This window comes from Delphinus delphis, chromosome 6 (genome assembly GCF_949987515.2).
Source record: "Delphinus delphis chromosome 6, mDelDel1.2, whole genome shotgun sequence".
NCBI classification, from domain to species: Eukaryota; Metazoa; Chordata; class Mammalia; order Artiodactyla; family Delphinidae; genus Delphinus; species Delphinus delphis.
In genome coordinates this window covers 75,315,943-75,335,911 of record NC_082688.1, presented here as the reverse complement: position 1 = coordinate 75,335,911, position 19,969 = coordinate 75,315,943, and the positions used below count along the sequence as shown (strand labels likewise).

Sequence of the window (19,969 nt, the reverse complement as noted above, 5' to 3'; positions counted from 1 at the left end):
TGTATTCTAGTTTCTACTCAATATATTTCCATACTTCTTTAAAGTGTGTAGTAAGAACTGTAAAATGCAATACTTAGTCATTTGGTACTTCTCATTCAATGTGCACTAAGATGCTATCGTACGGGGAATTAAAAGATGTGGAAGACTCATTCTTTTCCTCAGGAAGCTTATATTTAATGACTCCTACTATGAACTAGGAATACTTTCTATGTTTACTTTACCCTTTACTACCACCCTGCAAGGTAGATACTACAAGGTAGAGGTCATAGACCAAGATCACACAAATAGAAAGTGGCAGGCTGTGGGTTGGGCTTCGAAGTCCATGCTCTTTCCATTACTCCCAGCTTGCTCTAGCAAATTGCTAGAATCTCAAAGTATTTTCCAACGACTAATGCTCTCCTCAGTCGGGCAGTCCACAGCATTTTTCAACAAGTCAGAAAATCCTGGAGAAGGTAAGCAATTTCCTCCTCTCTAGGTGCCTTGGATGTGGCCCTGGTGGACCCAGAACGCACCCGTTCTGATCTGATATCCTACTCCCCGCCCTGGCCACAGGGTCAATGTCTTTTCCGCAAGGCCGGGAGCCCTGCTCAGACTGTCCATTCCCCACCTCTTTCCGGAGGGAAGATGACCCAAAGGCGACCTAACGTCCCGTTCCGACGGAGCTGCCATTCCGCGGGCGACCGCCAGGGGGTCCCCGCACGCGCGTCCGCATGGTAGCCGCGCGCCGGGTGCCGGTGGGGGCTGCTTTGGAGCGGCGGCGTCTGCAGCTGGAGTCCCGCGCTCGCTCGCCCGCGCGCTCGTTGAGACCGCGCGCGCTGGCCCGGGAGCCCCTCGCTGGATTCGCGAGCGTCGCCCCTCCTGCCCCGAGCTCATCCTCTTCCTCTCGCGCCGCCTGCAGCTGCCCCGGCGCGGGGAGCCGGCAGGGCCCCGGGGCAGAAGGTAAAAACCCCACGGTGAGTGAGAGCTCCCTTCAAGCGAGGGGAGGTGGCGCAGCCCGCGGCCGCTCGCGCCGGGTCGCGCTGAGGAGGGTAGAGGTGCGGGGCGCACCTGGGGGCGGGTGCAACAGGAGGGCGGGAGGCGGCGGACCCCGTTTCCCCGCCAGCCCTTCGCTGGCTTCCGGGCCTGGAATCCGCGTCAGACCCCTGCCCGCGTCTTGGCTTCTGGCCGGCTCCTCCCGCGCCCTTCCCGGGTGTGAACAAGAGTCCACCCCGGGCTCCGGGGCCTTGATTTTAAAAGATCTGTCAAAAATATCGATCTTCTTCGGGGTACAAGTCTGTCCCCGAATCCATCCCGGGTTGCAGATGACTGCAGGGTGCGTGCGGGGCAGTGGGTGGCGGGAAGACAAACTTTTACAAAAGTGCGCCTGGGCAGGGGGACCACGTTTAGGGCGTCTTGATATTGAAGGAGGAGGCTCGGCTCGGGTCTGCGAAGGGGGACTCCGCTCCATCGGCGAGGTCGCCCCGGGGACTGTGGTTGCTTTTTGGAGGGAGAGGGTGTGAAAAGTACGTACAAATCCTGCCGAACCCCTGAGCCAACAACTGTCAAATATCTGGAATCCCAGCCCCTCCCTTTCCCTGCACTGAGGAAGAAGGTGGAAACCCTTCAACTTTCCTTTAATTGCCCCTCCCTGCCTTTGGACCCCCCTGGAAGGGTAAAGGGCCGACTCCCGGCGCCTGGCAAGTAAGTACCAGAGACCCCAAACTCCTCAAGATCCCCCTTCACCCACCTTCCTGACCCCTCCCAGACGTCCGCCCCGCAGGGACCACGCGACAGAGCCGATTGAGACCGTGGCGAATAGCCTTTTGTTTCTCCGCGTTTCCCCTATTGTTTGCCTTTCTCACATCTGGCGGGGCTCGGGAGACAAGGAAGCCCCTCGGGTCCTCCTCCCCCCGCCTCCACACCAGCCACCCGGCCAGCTCGCGCCCGGGAGCCCGCCTGGGGAAGGAGAGGAGCCCGACCCCAGCGGGGCCGCCCCACCCGGGCCTTGCGGTTAGAGGGCGGAGGGAAAGTTGTTCCTTCCCCGCCTCCTCGGATGCCTGTGGCCCTGGGCGCATTTCTCAGGTCTTATCCCCAGCGCGCCGAAGAGCGCAGGTCGGGATGGGTGCCTCTTTCGGCAGAGAGTGGAAGCGAGGTTCCGCCCCAATCTGGGTGTCCTTTGCTGGGTTCCAGTGGATTCCGATCTCCGCCTAAAGGCGTGTGGCCGGCCCGCTGCCAGGCGGCGGGACGGGATCAGGGCACTTCTGGTAGGCAGACAGCTTTAAGGCTCTGAGGTCTGCGAGTTTCCAAGGGTTGAAGGGCAGGCGAGTCGCCTTAAAGAGAATGGAGATATGCAAATAACCTAGGAAGCCTCGAGACTTTGTCTAGAAACAGGAGTGAAGTGGCTTCCTCCAGAATGAACCTGGAGTTCTGTCTTCGCACAGGGCTCCAAGTGTAAAGTCCCGGTCCCCTCTCGGCATTTAGGAAAAGCGGACCCGGAGGACCCAGTGCAGACGCTGCCAGGGCCGAGTTCACGATACCCAGGCCTTGTGAATCGGTGTCTGGAGACAGAGTTCTCCTGTGAGTGCGCCTGTGAGATTATAGTGGCCCTGTTTCTCTGCCTTTCCTATCAAGTTGTTTGCTTACACATGGTGCTTATTCTTAATGACTGTGGATTATTAAAGAACTAGGACTTACCACCTGAAACTAATATAATATTGTAAATCAACTATACCTCGGGGGCGGGGGCGGGGTGGGGGAAGAGCTAGGGCCGAAGCACAGTAGACACTCTGAGAGGGCAGGGCCCCCAGCTGGTGCCCCTAGAGTCGATTAGACTGTGAGAGGAGACTGTCTGTATACCTGTTGGAATCTATACCTGCACATAGTCTTACATATACTGGTGTCAGCCTTTTCTGTCTGACTGACACCCCATCAGTCCCCTTCCAAGGAGACTCAACTACACCCTTTTTTTATCCTCCACCATTTGATCCCTGCCCCAAGACAGGGGAGGGAGGAAGCTTCCATCTGAACACTCGTGACCGATGTACCCACTCAAGCATTTTAAGTAGAAACTGCACACTGGCCTCTGCCCAGTTCCAGAAGTTTTCCCTTTACTGGACTTAGAACTTTTGAGCTTCCATTTAATAAAGAAGAACAAAGGAGACTAAGTCAGGAGAGTGGACACATACAGCACTTTCTCCAGTGACTTCTGAATATTACCAGTGGGAACAACAAAAGAAAGCAAGCAAAATCTTTGAAGCATCAGAAGGCACTTTACAAAGATTTCATTATGAAAGTGATCCCCAAGGAAGGATTCCTTTGAAACTAGTAGCAGCAGCAGCAGGAGAAAAACAAGAAGGACCTGAGTTGCTCAAGAAGTGTCTAAGGGCGTCATTAACAAAGTGAAAGGGCAGTGTCTGTCCCAGTCTACTCCAGTAAGGAAAACAGGGTAATTGCAGTGAAAGATAAGCTTGTACAGTTTCTTTAATTTTAGAATTAAAAGAAAACCCTCCCCAGCATTGTAGAAAAAACCAGAAAATACAGAGAGGTGAAAATTAAAACAGAGGAAGGAGGGATATTATAAACAAGGCTCCATTAAACAATCTTATCCAGGTATTTCCTTGGAATAAATTTCTGGAGATAGGATAGCCAGGTCTAAAGGAATTAATGTACTTTTTAAGGATATTTAAGATGCCATATTGTCCCATAGGAAACTTTTGCCAGTTTAACCTCTCCCCATCAATACACAGGAGTTTTTTTTCCCTATACCCTATACCCCACCGATAGTCTATATTATCACTCTTTTTTATCTCTGCCAGAATGGTGGGAGGGGAGTATCTTATTGTCTTCTTTTGAATTTATTTAATCATAAATGAGATTAAACATTTTTTCATATCGCCTGTTAGTATTTCTTTGTGATGGTGCCAGTTTGTGTCCTTACCTATTTTTCAGTGAGAGTGTTCTCCTTTTTCTGACTAATGGTGCTCGTAATTAAAGCATCCTGTCTGACTCCTGCCCCTGCCAGTACAATCAGACAATCTTTATTGACTGGAAGTGCCAATTCTCTTCCTTCTTGCATTGCAAGCATTTAGCAAGACTGCAACCATAACTTGCTGAAGTAACTGACACGGTCCCAGTGGAGTTACAAGGGAGACCATGCAAAGGCATTATTAGAGACATTCATGGAAAATATTAAGTGTATACTTTCTGCTCAGTAGCTTGCATGCCCTAATTCCTTTATAGCTTGTAATGCTTTTTTAAAATTTAGAACTACTACTGATGAGTTGTTTTTTCTAAATGGATTATACTAACTCATTTTATTGTCTGATCCTTCCACTGATAACCAGTATCTAGTTCTTGTGCCTTTAAACATTTCTTCTAACTTTTGGACTGAATTTGCCTCAATTTTATCATAAGACTTTCTCAGTTTGACTACATTGTTGGAGCCCTGTACTTGGATGAATCTTGAATCTGAACAGTTTAGCAGCGTGCTGTTAAAGTAATATCAGGAGAAGCCTTCCAAGAGCTGAACCGGGTACATTTCACCCTCTTTGATGCATTTGGGTAGCCACAGTCGCTGTTAATTCTTGCTTGAAGATAGATGGTTCTGAAATGGGGTAGAGGAGAGAGAGGAAGAGAAGATTCATTTCAGCTAGAAGATGAATTAATACAGATGAAGGACCACACAAGAAAATTTAAGTAAACAATCTGGGTAATCTAGGTACAAAATAACTTTCAAAAAGATAAAGTCTATTAAAGTGTCATGTATTATTAAATTGATTTAACAGATAGAAAGTGGCTTTCTAATTGGGAAAATCCAATCTGAAATTCTTCCATAGTCTGACTGTAGACATTTCATTCCAGGCAGAAAACAAACAAACAAAAAACAATGAAAGGCAGATATTAAACTTTTCTGTAGCATTTTCCATGCCTTTAGATATAAAAATCACACTGTATGCATTAGGAATGAACAATGCTCTCTGCATTAAATCATAGGCATCTAATTCAACCATCCAATATCACCATGGATCTTCACTCTCTTAAAATAATAAAATACCAAGCCACAAACTTTGTATCATTTTAACTAAACCAAGTTGAGAAGCAAATGGGCCAGAAATTTCAATTTTTTTTTTTTTTTTTTTTTTTTTAACAGTAGGGAGACAGGAAGGGTTTTAACTCTATGGGAGCGTGTATAAGCTCTTTTAACGTGCTGAACTTTCCTAGAATAAACAACCTTGGCAGCAAGAGGATTAAGTCATTGAGGTGTTCCATTTTTCAATATTCTCTGATCCGTGTCCTCTAGCCATTGTTTTGGTGGAGTTCAAAGGTGAGAGACAGAGCAAAGCAAGTACGAAAGAGCAAAAGGAAAGAGGAACAGAGAGTAGAAGGTGGAGGGGGAATCCTCCTTTAAAACTGTCTTCAGGACTTCCTAACAAGACTCTTGGTCACCCAGGAGGTGGTTAGCATCACTTTCTTTCTGCCAAACTTCAGAAACAGTGAACATTACCTAAACCACCACCAATCCAACCGAGGGGAGCCTTGGAATAGCACAGTAATCCTTAAACAGAGGATGAAGGAGGAAGAGAAGGAAAAGGAGATTTTGGAGAGAAATGGAATTTGAATTCTAAGAATATACCTTATTTCCTCCTGAGTAGTGCTGTGAATTTATTAAAGAAGTAGAAGCATCTTCTGATTTCCACTCGGACGATCTCCCAGGCGCAGTGACTGTATTTCTTATCTTTGAGGAACCTGTCTATCCTGTTGAAATACCTCCTCAGCTCTAGGTTTCTCAGCTGGGGGACTGGAGTTCCTGACTGTGTCCGCTCATCCTCTGCCACCTCTCTCATGTCTTCGTTTTCCTCCTCTTCTTCCAAGCATTGTTCCAGGTATTGCAGCTGTTGATCAAGTCCGATTTGGACTTGTCTCAGGTGTTTCTCTTCCCAAGTGGATTTGAAGGTGTCTTGAATGAAGATGTGGAAGGCCTGTCTGGACATTTCATAGAAGGTCTCCTTGATGTCCCTCGTCAGAGGCTGGGTGTGTGAGAGGATCTCTTGGGGCAACTCAAAAGCTTTGCTTTCTCTTAGACACTCTATAGGAAATGACTTGCTCATCCTTCTCAGAAGGCTCAGATTTTTCCAGGTGACTCTCCTCAGGTGAACATTCAGCAAGTTACAGTCCAGAGGGAGGATGCCGGTGACAAACAGACCCATGAGGCACACCGGCCACATACACTTTCTAATCACATCGGGCTCGGCGCTCATTGTTTTTCCTCACCCCCTTAGCTGAAAAATCCACAAGACTCAAGGTTGACAGTGAGTGAGGTTTTAGGTCTTAAGTATTACTTCGTGTGCCTTTTATACACCTGGGTATCTTCAGTGGGGAGGAGTTTTCTCATTCGTCATTTTATGGTACTAAGGGTTTCAGCCCCTTTGCCTCTGAGGCTTTTTTGACTTTGGGTGACTACATTGACTTTGGAAATGCAATCTTTTTTTTTTTTTTTTCTTTCAGAGAAGTGAGCAAAGCATTATCATTGTGTTATCTTAGGTGCCTGGGTGATCCATCCCAGTACTATAGAATCATCAGAACCAGCCTGATGCAGACTGTTTCAGAAAGAACTGAAAACTGGGACTCTATACACTTACTTACCTAACACTATTACATAAGAGCGAGCAATCCTCCAAGGAAATATTTTTACCTGACCCTGTAGCCGAACATCTTCTCTCATTGAGTTAATCATAGACGTTGACAAAATAACTATGATTATTTGATTGCAAGACCACTGGAACATAACATAGGTTAGGTTGTTTCTAATCTTGATAAATTAAGCTTTTTAAAAAATAATTAATTAATTAATTTTTATTTTTGGCCACATTGGATCTTCGTTGCAGTACCTGGGCTTCTCCTTGCGGTGGCTTCTCTTGTTGCGGAGCATGGGCTCTAGACGTGCAGGCTTCAGTAGTTGTGGCACATGGGCTCAGTAGTTGTGGCTTGCAGGCTCTAGAGCGCAGGATCAGTAGTTGTGGCGCAAGGGCTTAGCTGCTTCGCGGCCTGTGGGATCTTTCCGGACCAGAGCTCGAACCCCTGTCCCCTGCATTGGCAGGCGGATTCTTATCCCCTGCGCTACCAGGGAAGTCCTTAAATTAAACTTCTATGCTTGGATATTTTCTCTTTTTATTTGACTTTTCTGGGCCTCAAAAAAGATGAAAAACAGAGTGGGTCGTTGAGCATGGCACTTATCACAGAACAGACTAGGCCAGCTTAGTTTTCTGTTGCCATTAGGAAATGTTGAAACTCTCCAACTGTCCTGTCCTTTAGTTAAACCTGAACCAGTGCTTACCACCCCTGCATAGCATTTTGTATGATCTGATTTCTTTCTTAGAAGTCTCCAGAGGGTTGTATATTGGGGAATATTTTTCTGCCTCATTAACTTCTCTCTTGTAGTATCATGCATTTTTTTTTTTAACTTTTAGATATGGTTTAGACAGTATTTTAGAACTTTAACTTAGCTGTCTTTCCTTCTTGTTTAGAGGTTCTGCATGCTGGAAAATTTTTTTTTGTTTGTTCCTGTTTGTTTTTGAGGAGGTATATGAGTAGGTGATCACCCATTTTAGCCAAGCTAATTCCCACCTGGATCAGTATCACTGTGGTAATAATGGCTGTCCACCACTTATGGTTTTCACCCTGTTTGACCAGATAACCTTCTTCTGGTTATGGTCAAAGAAAATTTCTTTCTCCAGGAATGTGAAATGGGATGTCATTAAATAAGGTTAGCTTTAATTACCACCTTAAAAAAAGAAATGCATTAATTTTCAATAAAATCATTTTAGAATGGTAAGCAACCACCGTTCCATAAATATGGCAGACTTGGACTGCAAAATTGCTTAAAATGTTTGTGTTTAAACTAGCTGGCTACACCAAAGGCTAATTGTAGACAAGTGAGACTTCTTAAAATCCTGGCTTTTTGGACTGGTTTACTATGAGAAGAAAACCTGCTACATAATGTTACTCTATGTGTTCTCTCTGTATAAATTCTGATTTCACAGAGATACTTTGTGGGATGACTAACTTAGAAAAATAATTAGGAGAATGGGCCCTTTTACACAGGAATATAAATTGACACAAACTTCCTGGATAGCAAGGTGGTGCCGTGTATCAAAAACCTTAAAAACGTACATAATCTTTGACTCAGCAATTCTCCCTCTAGGAGTTTATCTCCAAGAAATAATGGTGGATGTCTTTTAAGGACTTAGCTGTCAGGAAGTTCATCACAGCAAAAAACTGAAAACAATTTAAATGTTCAGCAGTAGGTACTTGGTTAAGTAAACCATCTGTAGAAGACATCTGTGCAAGCATTAAAAATTATGTTGTGGGAATATATTTGGTTACTCGGATGGATACACTTCGTAGCTTAAAAACAAGTTTACGTGGTAGTATATAGTCTTATTTGTTAAATATAAACATATGCATATATGTACAGAAGAAATCTAGAAGTATATATGCTACAGATATTGAGTCATTATCTCTGACTAGAAAAATAATGGGTGATTTTTAGTTTTGTATTTTTATTTACCTAGACTTTTAAAGTTTTCTATAGGCAGCAAGTATTTCTTATTTAATAAGGCAAACTATTTTTCAACAAAATATATTGAAAAAAAGAGATATTATACGTCTGCAGCAGGATCAATGCTACTTTATTTATGTAAACATTTCCGTTCTAGGGTACTTTAAAAAGGAGATGTGAATTTTCTCTGAGATTCAGTTCTAATTCAGTTGATATGAATAATATAGACTACGTGGGAGTTCAGTGTAGTATTGTTACAACTTTGCATATAAAGAATATAGGTTTATATACATATATTTAATATATTTAATAATAAATACATATATTTATTATTGCACATATGTACACACACAGAGTTTATAAAATGCAAATCTCTTCTGAGGGCCAGACCTTCTTACATACCTCACTTAACTTCTTATACCTAAAGCTTTTTGAATTGTCGCAGTCAGAACTGCTTGTTCCTCTTTGGGCTTCTACAGTACTTTGTCCTCCTTAATTCTGGCTTTGTAAAGTAAATAATTGTGTAAGTGTTGATCTCCCAGTTTTGTGTGCCCCCCACCTCCACCCACCCAGGGTGCTCAGCATAGTTCGTGCTTGAGACAGTTCAAACGTACTAACCAAGCTAAGAGATTGTTCAGTTGACCTTCTGTGCTAAGAGGTTCTGCCTGTGGGTGATGGAGGTGGCTGGAGATTTGGCCATTGTCAACCGTCTTGAAGGTCCCTGTATTTTCTGCCATGTACAGTTTTGTCATCTTATCCCCCTCACCCCATATTCCCTCCCTCTATTGTCATTCCATATTGTATCCTCATTTATTCAAAACTATTTTTAGCGTCTACCGCATGCCAATCCCTGGGCTAGGTCTTGAAGAAGGGATAAGGTATAGTCCCTGATCTCAAGGAGTCCACGGTTGGAGAAGTAGGTATGTTCTGAGTGTCTTAGGTACAGGAGTAATTCATAGGTCCTCCCTATAGCGTGTACCTCATTCCTCATGTACCATATTCATGACGAAAAAGGAAAGATGATGGACATGCCTGTTGTCCCCTCTTCCACCATTAGAATTGCTTGATTTAGCAAACAACAATATGGAAGACCCATGCAATGTTTGGAATGCACCTTTACTAAATATCATTAATTTTTTAATCTAAAATTCCAATTTAATGGGGCGTCCTGTATTTTATCTGGCAACCCTGTCCACCATGCCGGCTCCCATTGACCTCTTAGAGCAGAACTCAGACATGAAGGCCTCTGCAGGAAGCTTTTCCTCTGCTAGCTGTCCACCTTATGCAGGGGGGCATTCGATTGTGTTTCTCTGTGCTGGTTTTACTTGTGCACACATCCCCAAAAACTGTGCACAGTCCGAAGAGGGTACCTGCCACACTGAGACAGAATAGCACACACACGTACTCTCTCACATAATTGTTGTGATCAGAAGCATTATTGCATGATCAGTATTGGTCATGCCTCTGTTCTGTAAAAGCCATCTGACTCTATCTCAAAATATAATTAGAAAGGTGAAAAGAATGGCAGTGTAAGGAATCGTTTTTATTCCAGAATTTGTCTGTCACAGCTGCCCTGTCTGAAACTGTGGGCTATATTTTCACATGCTAACATGGTAGCTGCTCTCATTTCTCTCGATCATTTCTATGTGGTCACACTTTCCTCAGGGGGAAAGCTGATTAGCAGGGGCTGCCCTGTTGTCAATGGAACTGTGTGAATTTGACATGTGGATGACATGGTTAACAGTAATGGGCAAGACGCAACTTGTTTGACAAAATGGAGATGAGACATTTCAGTCTAGACAAGATAGCCGTGACTCAGCTCACAGGCATTTGGCATCGTATGGTTAAGATTGATAGCTCTCCGGGAAAAGGCAAGTTTTGAACCAGGGTGAGAGTAACATGTGGGTCATCCATGTGACTAAGGGCATGAAAGTCAGTCATTCTGTTTGTGGGGTCAGAAGATGATTGAGCCCGGGAAGGAGCTCAGAGATGGGAAGCCTTGTGTCCATACCTGTCAGTGCTTTCCATATGGCGTGCAGACAGCGGTCACCACAAAGTCATGTGCAGCTCTTTTAGCCCAGACCAACCCTGAAGCTCTAATAACTGGGTGTTTCACTTATTCCCACTGCCTCCCATATTGGGGTCCCCTCTCCCCTGGTCCTCTAGTCCCTTTACTTGGTTGTTCTTCTTTTAATGACGTACCTGATATAGAAATTTATAGTGACTACACAAGTAATACGTGGATATGTGTCCATATAGTAAAAATTTAAACATTTCAGATAAAGTGAAAGCTTTGCTTGCCAGCTCTGCCTCCCGTCATGCCTCTCTCCTCCCCTGCGGTAACAACAGTTATCAGTTTGGTATGTCCTTACTTGATATCTGTCTCCCCACTAAACACTAATTTCCGTGAGCGCATGTCCAACAACTGGCTTGTTTGCTGCTCGTTCTTGAATGCCCACAGGGCTCACAGAGATGCAGAGACATCTGGACCACTTCCATGGGTGATACGTGGCATGGGAGTAGGGGGACTTGTATGTATTTTTTAAAAATTGCCGAAACAGGGTTATAAAAATTGTGATATGCTTTGAAGTTCAAGCCTGGAAGTGTATTCCTGTGACTGTATATATGATATCATTTGGATATCATTTGAAAAATCTATGTTATAAACCCTTTGCGAATGTGAAGCCCAGTATAAATGGCTCATCAGACCTGGATCAGACAGATCCAGGTGCCTTTCACAACACCCTGCACATAGTAGGTGCTCAATAGTTATTTGTTGGATGATCAAGGGAAGATAATGAAGCCATGTCTCAGTGACGGGGAAGTTATTTGGTGGTTTAGTTCTTCTGGTGTAGAGATACGGGGAGGACAAATTCAGGTGCTGGGGAAACTTGAGAAGTTCACAGAATGGTAGATGGCAGCTCAAGCATTCGTTCAGTGTCCCCTCCTACTTCCATTGCTTTTGTCTTTGGGATTCCCCGAGGCTGGTTAGGTCATGAGCACCATCGTACCTCTACTCTGGTAGTATCACGTAGTTCTAGTTGTTCTTTTAAAAATATGTATTTATTTTGACTGTGCTGGGTCTTAGTTGCGGCACGTGGCATCTTTGTTGCGGCATGTTTAGTTGCGGCATGTGGACTTCTTGGTGATTGCACGCGTGTGGGATATAGTTCGTCGACCAAGGATCGAACCTGCGCCCGCTGCAGTGGGAGCGTGGAGTCTTACCCACTGGACCTCCAGGGAAGTCCCAGGTCTGTGTTGATTGGTTAACTCATACATCCTCCCCTCCAGACAAGACGTGTGTCTTACTCAGTTTTGTATACTTGGCACCTCTTACATAAAGACATCAAATGTTTGTTGAATAAAAGAAGGCTGTGTGATTTGTTTTTTATGGTTCTCAAGTTCGGGTATTAACCTGTGCTGAAAAAACTGAGCGCTTCCAAAGTCATCCCTTCCCCCGCTCCTCTGAATATTGCCCCTTCTCTGTATTAATTGCTCCTGGTAACTGTCATTTTATATCACCCTTTTGAAGGCTCAGTGGACAGACTTACCCCTGCTTCGCTTTTATAGCCCAGCTTCAGATTATGCACATAGTAACTTCCTACACAGGAATAATTTTACCTTTTAGAAGATGACCCCAGGTAAATAGAGATTTAACGTGGTGGAATAAGTATGTAAGTAAATACATATGCACCATCAGTAAAACCTACCCTCAGTTTGGGGTTTATCAGAACGGCTTCCATCTGAATCCTATTCCACTGTTGTTTCTCTTGGTCCGTTTGAACCCTAATGGGGCTTTCACTTCTGAGATGGTGGTAAGCATTTCAGATGAGCGAGGTCACCTACCAGAATAACGCTCCCCTTTACCCACTGAGTAGATGTGGATTTCTTCCCAGACCATATCTGAGTGTGCCTGTAGTCTGGAAAAACAACAAGAGTGGAGTGAGTGATGGACAGAGATGTCCTCTTGTCTTGGATAAATTTTTTTTTTTTTTTTTTTTTTTGTGGCACACGGGCCTCTCACTGTTGTGGCCTCTCCCGTTGCGGAGCACAGGCTCCGGACGCGCAGGCTCAGCGGCCATGGCTCACGGGCGCAGCCGCTCTGCGGCATGTGGGATCCTCCCGGACCGGGGCACGAACCCGTGTCCCCTGCATCGGCAGACGAACTCTCAACCACTGCGCCACCAGGGAAGCCCTTGGATAAATATTTTGAAAGGAATTGCCGTGGCAGAGATGAGGACTGTGGCTTCTTTTAATAACTATCAGTTTGAATGTGGTCATAAGGTTTCCTGACATTTATGAAGAGCAAAGAAAGGTATTATTACGGAAAAATTTAAGTGGACTTTTCTTTTTCTTTTTTTAATTTTTATTATTTATTTGGTTGCGCTGGGGCTTGGTTGCAGCAGGTGGGCTCCTTAGTTGCAGCATGTGGGCTCCTTAGTTGCGGCATGCACGTGGGATCTAGTTCCCTGAACAGGGATTGAACCCAGGCCCTGCATTGGGAGTGCGGAGTCTTATCCACTGCGCCACCAGGGAAGTCCCGAGTGGGCTTTTCTTTGACTGACAGAAGATTCACATGCCCCAAATTTTAGGAGGTTTTTTTTTGGTCTGAGCAATGCCTGGGTTTGAGGATAGTGTCTGGAATAATCTACTAGAGCTATGGGCAGTGGGGAGGGGCCTCTTTTCTTCCTGACAACACCCTTGCCCCTAGGTAGCCTGTGAAGTGCAGACTCTATATCATAGAATGTAGGGTTGGAAGGACACTGAGAGATAGACTCTTGAGGTCAGAGGGGTAAAGTGACTTGCCCAAGGTCAGAGTGATATTTGGGGGCAAAGTCAGGCTGAGACCCAGGTCCTCTGGCCTCAAGGCCGTCACTGCAAGTCTTTCATCAGTAAGCAGAGAGCTCCCTTCGCTCTGCTTCCACTGAGAGGAGATGCCCTCCGGCAGCCATAAGAAAGGGGATTCTGGAGGCTTTCTCTGATTTGAAGTCAGACAAGGATGCTATAACTCAAGCTCTTTCTGGTACTTCACAAGGGCTTTTTGGCTCTGTGAGGGAGGTATTAGTTAGCGAAGGAGGAAACCCTGAGTTGTCTGACACCCCTAATATTTCTACAAAGTTACTTAGAATTCTGCAGATAAAGACTGTTAGGCTTCCCAGATTCCTAGGTCAGTTCAGGACTAAAGTGGTTGCCCTAGAGAAACCTGGAATGGGTTTCCTGAGAGGTTTCCCCCATGTCTGAAATTTATTTCTGGACTCATTTACTTATTTTCTTTGTTTTCCATCATATCTCCAGTGCTTAGCACATAGCATATGCTTAATAAATATTTATTGAACAATTAAGTATGTGTGTCACTATTTCATCTTATGAGTATACTGTATGAGATCGGTTCAATAACTCTACCTCTTGGTAGAACTGTGTAACTTTGAGCAAGTCATTTAAACTTCCTGAACTTCATATGTAAATAGGGATAATAAGGGTACCTACCCCAAAGGGTGGTTGTGGAGATGTAAATTGCTAATAACAGTGCCTGGTACATAGTAAGCGGTCAATATGATAGTTAGCATCGTTATCATCATCATTATCTGTTGCCTAGAGTGTAAAGACAATGCTAAATTCCAGGAGTACAGGAGTAGAAAAGACATATATAGTCCCTGTCCTTGCAGAGATTCCTGGAGGCAGTGATATCTGAGCTGAGTCTTTTTTAAAACTTATTTTATTGAACTGTAGTTGATTTACAATGTTGTGTTAATTTCTACTGTACAGCAAAGTGCTTCAATTATACATATATATAGGCATTCTTTTTCATATTCTTTTCCATTATGGTTTATAATAGGATATTGAATATAGTTCCCTGTGCTGTACAGTAGGACCTTGTTGTTCTGAGCTGAGTCTTGAAGGGCAAAGGCTGGTGGGAGTTTGAATTAGCATGGTGATAGTTGGTATGGAGAGGAAGAGAATTATCTAGGAGGTAAGATTGGCAGGTCTTGGTGACTGATTTGGAGTGGGAGGGGGAGAAAGAGGAAATAGACCAGGGTGAAGCCCCGTTTTTTTAGCTAGGTATACAGTGGTACCACCAACTAAGAGGTAGCATATGGGAGAAAGAGCAGGCTTACGGGGGAACAACTGGTGGGTTCTGTTATAGATGGGTTACTTTGAGTTGTCTATGGGATGGCCAAGTGGAGATGTCCATTCGGCAGTTGGATATATGGGTCTGGATGAGGGCTGGAGACTGATCCAGGTGGGAGAGAGGGATTTGAAATTATCACTAGAAGCTGCGGGTGATAATTAAGACCATATGAATCAATGGGTCTGTCTGTCTAAAGAGGACATGTAGAGTGCAAAAAGAAGTGTGAGCCAATTTCAGAACCCTAAGCATAGCCTGCATTTAAAGAGTGGGCAGTGGAAGGAGAAACTGAAGAGGATGGTCACAGAGGCATGAGGAGAATGAGGATGGAGTATTTTGACTCTTTATCTGCCTCTCTACCTAGATAATTCCTCATAATGGCTCTCTAAGACAGCCATTCTCAACTCAACTGTATTTGCCATCATTAATCTAGACCTAACCCCATCTTATAGATGAGATACTTGAAGCTCAGAGAGGGGAATTCATTCATTTAAGCCTGAAACCAAAGCCTCTCCCTCCCGCTTTCCCCCCTTTATTCTTTTCTAGCATATGCCCTCATGGAACTTGCCAGGTGTGTATCTGTAAGTTCTCGGCAGATGTCAACTGCGTTGAAAGTTGGCTTGGTTTTTTCACTTCTGCCATTTGGGGCTACAGGAGTTGGAGAATGTATTCGTTTCCTAGGACTGCTGTAGTAAATTTCCAGGAACAACGTGGCTGGGATGTCCCTGGCAGCCCAGTGGTTAAGACTCCACACTTCCACTGCAAGAAGCACAGGTTGGATCCCTGGTCAGGGAACTAAGATCCCACGTGCTGCGTGGTGTGGCCAAAAAAATCCCCAAAACAAAAAAACAAACAAACAAAACAACAATGTGCTTACAACACAGAAATTTATTCTCTAATAGTTCTGGAGTCTAGAAGTCCAAGATCAAAGTGTCATCAGGGCCGGGTTCCCTCCAAACATTCTAGGGACAAATCTTTCCCTGCTTCTTCTAGCTTCTGGTTGTTGCTGGAAATCCTTGGTGTTCCATGTCTTGGAGAAGCATCACTCCAGTGTCTGCCTCCATAGTCCCATGACATTCACCATGTTTTTGTCTGTCCCTATGTCTTCCAGACGTTGCCTTTAGGTATTCTTCGGTAACAGTCCGCATAGTTATTAATAATAATAAAGGAAACTATTTATGTAGCAGTTACTAAGTACCAACTCTTTATATAATTTACCTTTAATTCTCATAGCCACTACACAATGTAGGTATTATTACCCTTATTTTAAAGAGGAGGAAATGGAAGCTTGGAAGTATTAGATGACTTGCCTGAGATCACATATCTAGAAATCCACAGAATTAGGTTTCAAACCCAGGTCTGTCTGAGGCCACACTGTATTTTTACGAGGTCTAGGGTTGTAAAAGTTTTGGTGTAAAATCCACCGTCTGTATGTATTTCATTCCCACAAGGATTTGAAGCAGCTTATAAATATATATAATACAAGAGAATAAAAATGGTTAGGGCTTCCCTGGTAGCGCAGTGGTTGAGAGTCCGCCTGCCGATGCAGGGGATGCGGGTTCGTGCCCTGGTCTGGGAAGATCCCACATGCCACGGAGCGGCTGGGCCCGTGAGCCATGGCCGCTGAGCCTGCACGTCCGGAGCCTGTGCTCCGCAACCGGAGAGGTCACAACAGTGAGAGGCCCGCGTACAGCAAAAAAAAAAGAAAAATGGTTAAAGAAATTAGAGTTGAGAGAAAACAAGAGCAAGAAAACAAGATGAAATCAGGGGTACAGTCTGAACATAAGCATGCTTGTCTAGTGTCATTATGGCAGAGAGTTGCAAATCTGTCCCTGGGCTTTCTAGAAGCAAAGGGGAAAGAAGACCTGTTAAAGTAACCACAGTATCCAAAAGATAAAACAAACTAGAAACAAAGCTAAATCCTCAGTAGAAGCAAAGCTTTTCTTGATACTGAGTCCTGGGGGGAAGTTGTCCTGCAGGCCTTCTGGAAGAGAATGCTGTGGGACATCCTGGGCAAAGACCCCAGCAACTTCCTTACGGGAGTGACCATCACCACCATCACCACCACGTGTATTGCAGGGCTGAGTCTTGTAACCTCCCTCCGTGTAGGCAGATGTCACATTGCCAGGCCACAGTTCTTGCAGGCTTTCTGCAGGGGCTTGTTGAGTTTTCTCATGTTGAGCTGCAGAAGGAGTTCATTAGTTCTGGATTGGGACAGTGTTTCTTCATCAGGGCTCAAAGGACGGAAAAGGATAGTCACACATGTTGGCATTCTCAGGGCATTCAGTGTGGAGAGACTGCCCTGACATTTCCAGAGTCCCTGCCCAGATCCAATCCTGCATTTCCTATTATATGTACAGAGGAACTTTGGGGAAAACTATTTCCAGGCCTGACTCTCCTCCATTTAGTCAGAACTGGGAAAACAACTATTTTGTCAGATTGACCCAGTGCCATAAACAAAAGTGAAGTGTGCGCTGGGCTTCCACATGGTCGTGGGCTTGGTTTGCTGCACTCCTCTAAGGGAGCTCGTTCTGGATGTGGGAATCCAAGCAAGCAGCCTGTGGTTTTTACTCTGCATTGCGGGGACTTTTTTCTCTCCTGAAAGAGCTTCTTCGTAAGTTGGATAGCTTAACATTCAAAGTGAAGACAGCCTTGTGTCCCCAAATATTATAGATAATTAAACGTTAAGACATCCTCTTGGGACTATTCATTTTGCAAACTCAAGCATTTTTTATTTAAGAAAAGAACTCACATATGGGTGGTCTCAGAGCTAAAACTTTGTATTTCCAGGAGTGATACCGTTAAGAGAGCAGAAATTGGCATTGCCCTATACCCATCCCCATTGGGAGAGTGCAGTAACGCTCATTGCCAAATGTGATAAAACAGTTTCTCATGAATGGTCCATGGGACAAAGCATGCTGTAATTATCTATTGCCTATAATTTCATCCATCCATCCATTCATCCACCCATCCATCTATTCATCTTTGAGGATATGATGACTGAAACAAGATAGTAAAAAAGAAAAAGAGGTGAAGCGGTTCGTGTCCTCATAGAGTGTCCAGATTTTCAGACAATAAAGAATAAAATTTCAGGGTGTTATAAGTGTTATGAAGGAAATAAACAGGGTAAGAGGGTAACTGGGGAGGTGATGACTGAATTGAGACTTGAAGGGTGAGGAAAAATCAGCAATGTAAAGAGCTGGAGGGGAGAGCATTTCAGGCAGTGAGAACAGGAGGTTCAAAAGCTCTCATGGGAAAGAGCTTGGGATATTCAAGGAACACAGAGGAGACTGGTTGTGTTGGAGTGAAGGGAGTGGGGAGGTTGGTCCTAGGATATGTTGGGATTGGGTAGGACATGGCAGGCCATGATGGAGTTCCAATTTTATTCTAAGACTAGTGAAGACACATGAAAGAATTTTAAGCAAGAGAGTGGTGTCATATGACTTGTGCTTTAAAGAGATCACTCTGGGGCCTCCTTGTTGGGAGCAGTTTGGAGAAGGGGCAAGAATGGAAGCAGGGAACCCGGGTGGAGAGTAGATATTTTAGCAGGCTGGGTGAGAGTTGTGGTGGCCGAATAAAGGTAGAAGCAGTGGAGATGGAGAGAAAAGATGATTTGAGAGAAGCTGCTTATGAGGTATCTGGGTCCAGGCTAACATCTGTGATCACCAAAGGCCATTTTCCAGAAACGCCATTCATCTTTCCAGAGAATAAGATGATTTGAGAGAAGCTGCTTATGAGGTATTTGGGTCCAGGCTAACATCTGTGATCACCAAAGGCCATTTTCCAGAAACACCATTCATCTTTCCAGAGAATAAGATGATTTGAGAGAAGCTGCTTCTGAGGTATTTGGGTCCAGGCTAACATCTGTGATCACCAAAGGCCGTTTTCCAGAAACGCCATTATAAGGTCCTTACTGAAATAACACCGGTAGGTTTTTGATAACCAGTAAGTAATCTCATTTGGCATTACATCTTTAACTGGATGGCCTTAAACTAGGGTAAGTCCCTTATACTTCAGACAACAAAATAAATAATTTACTTAATTAGACCTGGGTTGGGATTGAAGCTTGAATTTCGCAGGTTTAGCTTGAGGCTTAAGTTTCTGAGTGTCCCTTGATACACAAAACAAATACATATCCCTGTACGTTTTAACATTTTTAGATAAAATCATGTGTTTCATGATCAATTTAAATCATGGATTACTATCTAGAGTCAAATCATAATGGAATATAATCAATATAATCATACAATTCTGAAGTTAAGAAAGAGATTCTAATCTGTTATTTATTTTTTTTATTTATTTTCTATTTTTTATTTTCTATTTTTCTATTTTATTATTCTATTTTAATTTATTTATTTATTTATTTATTTATTTTCTGAAGAGTAGAAGAAGTACTGTTGAAATAGAAGATTTTCATTTTTTCCCCTAAGGCTTATACAAAGAAGAAGAAAAATGATTAATTTGTGTCTTTAAAAAAAGCATGCTTTCCTTACAAGAAATCTATTTTGGTAGAAAGATACTGTCATTTGCTTTTTTTAAAAAAAAACAGGGCTTCCCTGGTGGCGCAGTGGTTAAGATTCCACCTGCCAATGCAGGGGACACGGGTTCGAGCCCTGGTCCAGGAAGATCCCACATGCTGCGGAGCAGCTAAGCCCATGTGCCACAACTACCGAGCCTGCTCACCTAGAGCCCGTGCTTTGCAACAAGAGAAGCCACTGCAATGAGAAGCCCATGCACCACAATGAAGAGTAGCCCCCGCTCGCCTCAACTAGAGAAAGCCCGCACTCAGCAACGAAGACCCAATGCAGCCAAAAAAAAAAAAGCAAATGGAGCTTATTTCCCATGGGGGCCAACATGTAGAAGACAATCCTTCAGTACTATCCACAGCTAACACTACACTGGGCATTAACCATCCATCAAGCATGGTATTACCGTGTTTGCATACATTATTTCATTTTAACATCAAAAGAATCCAACAGGATCCCATTTTATAGTTTTGAGGAACCCACGCTACAAAAAGTTACATAATTGGCAAGGGCCACACAAAACTAAGGTCTGCCTGATTTTCTGTTAGACTGTATTTAAGTGAAAATAAGTGTCTTGAGTATATCATGTCTTTCTTTCTTTCTTTCTTTCTTTTTTTTTTTGCGGTATGCGGGCCTCTCACTGTCGTGGCCTCTCCCGTTGCGGAGCGCACTCCGCGGCATGTGGGATCTTCCTGGACCGGGCCACAAACCCGTGTCCCCTGCATCGGCAGACAGACTCTCAACCACTGCGCCACCAGGGAAGCCCTCTTTCTTTTTTTT

At 44.1% G+C, this 19,969-nt stretch overlaps 2 protein-coding genes across 4 annotated transcripts in view; one reads left to right on the top strand and one right to left on the bottom strand.

Moving 5' to 3' along the window:
* Positions 1 to 652: 652 nt before the first annotated feature.
* Positions 653 to 19,969, top strand: part of MOB3B (MOB kinase activator 3B) — a 231,512-nt gene continuing 212,195 nt past the window's right edge. Inside the window, exon 1 of one of the 3 annotated variants that reach the window (XM_060014868.2) lies at positions 653 to 953. The gene's annotated coding sequence lies outside the window, so the exon portion shown is untranslated. The remainder of the gene's footprint in view (positions 954 to 19,969) is intronic. The other 2 variants (XM_060014867.2, XM_060014866.2) reach the window with 2 other exon arrangements.
* On the bottom strand, positions 5,211 to 6,353 carry IFNK (interferon kappa). The gene has a single exon (XM_060014861.1). The coding sequence runs from the start codon at positions 6,234 to 6,236 to the stop codon at positions 5,613 to 5,615; it is 624 nt and encodes a 207-aa protein (XP_059870844.1). The 5' UTR covers positions 6,237 to 6,353; the 3' UTR covers positions 5,211 to 5,612.

Coding starts and splice junctions, on each gene's coding strand:
- IFNK (XM_060014861.1), bottom strand. CDS start 6,236: ATGAGCGCCGAGCCCGATGTGATTAGAAAGTGTATGTGGCCGGTGTGC.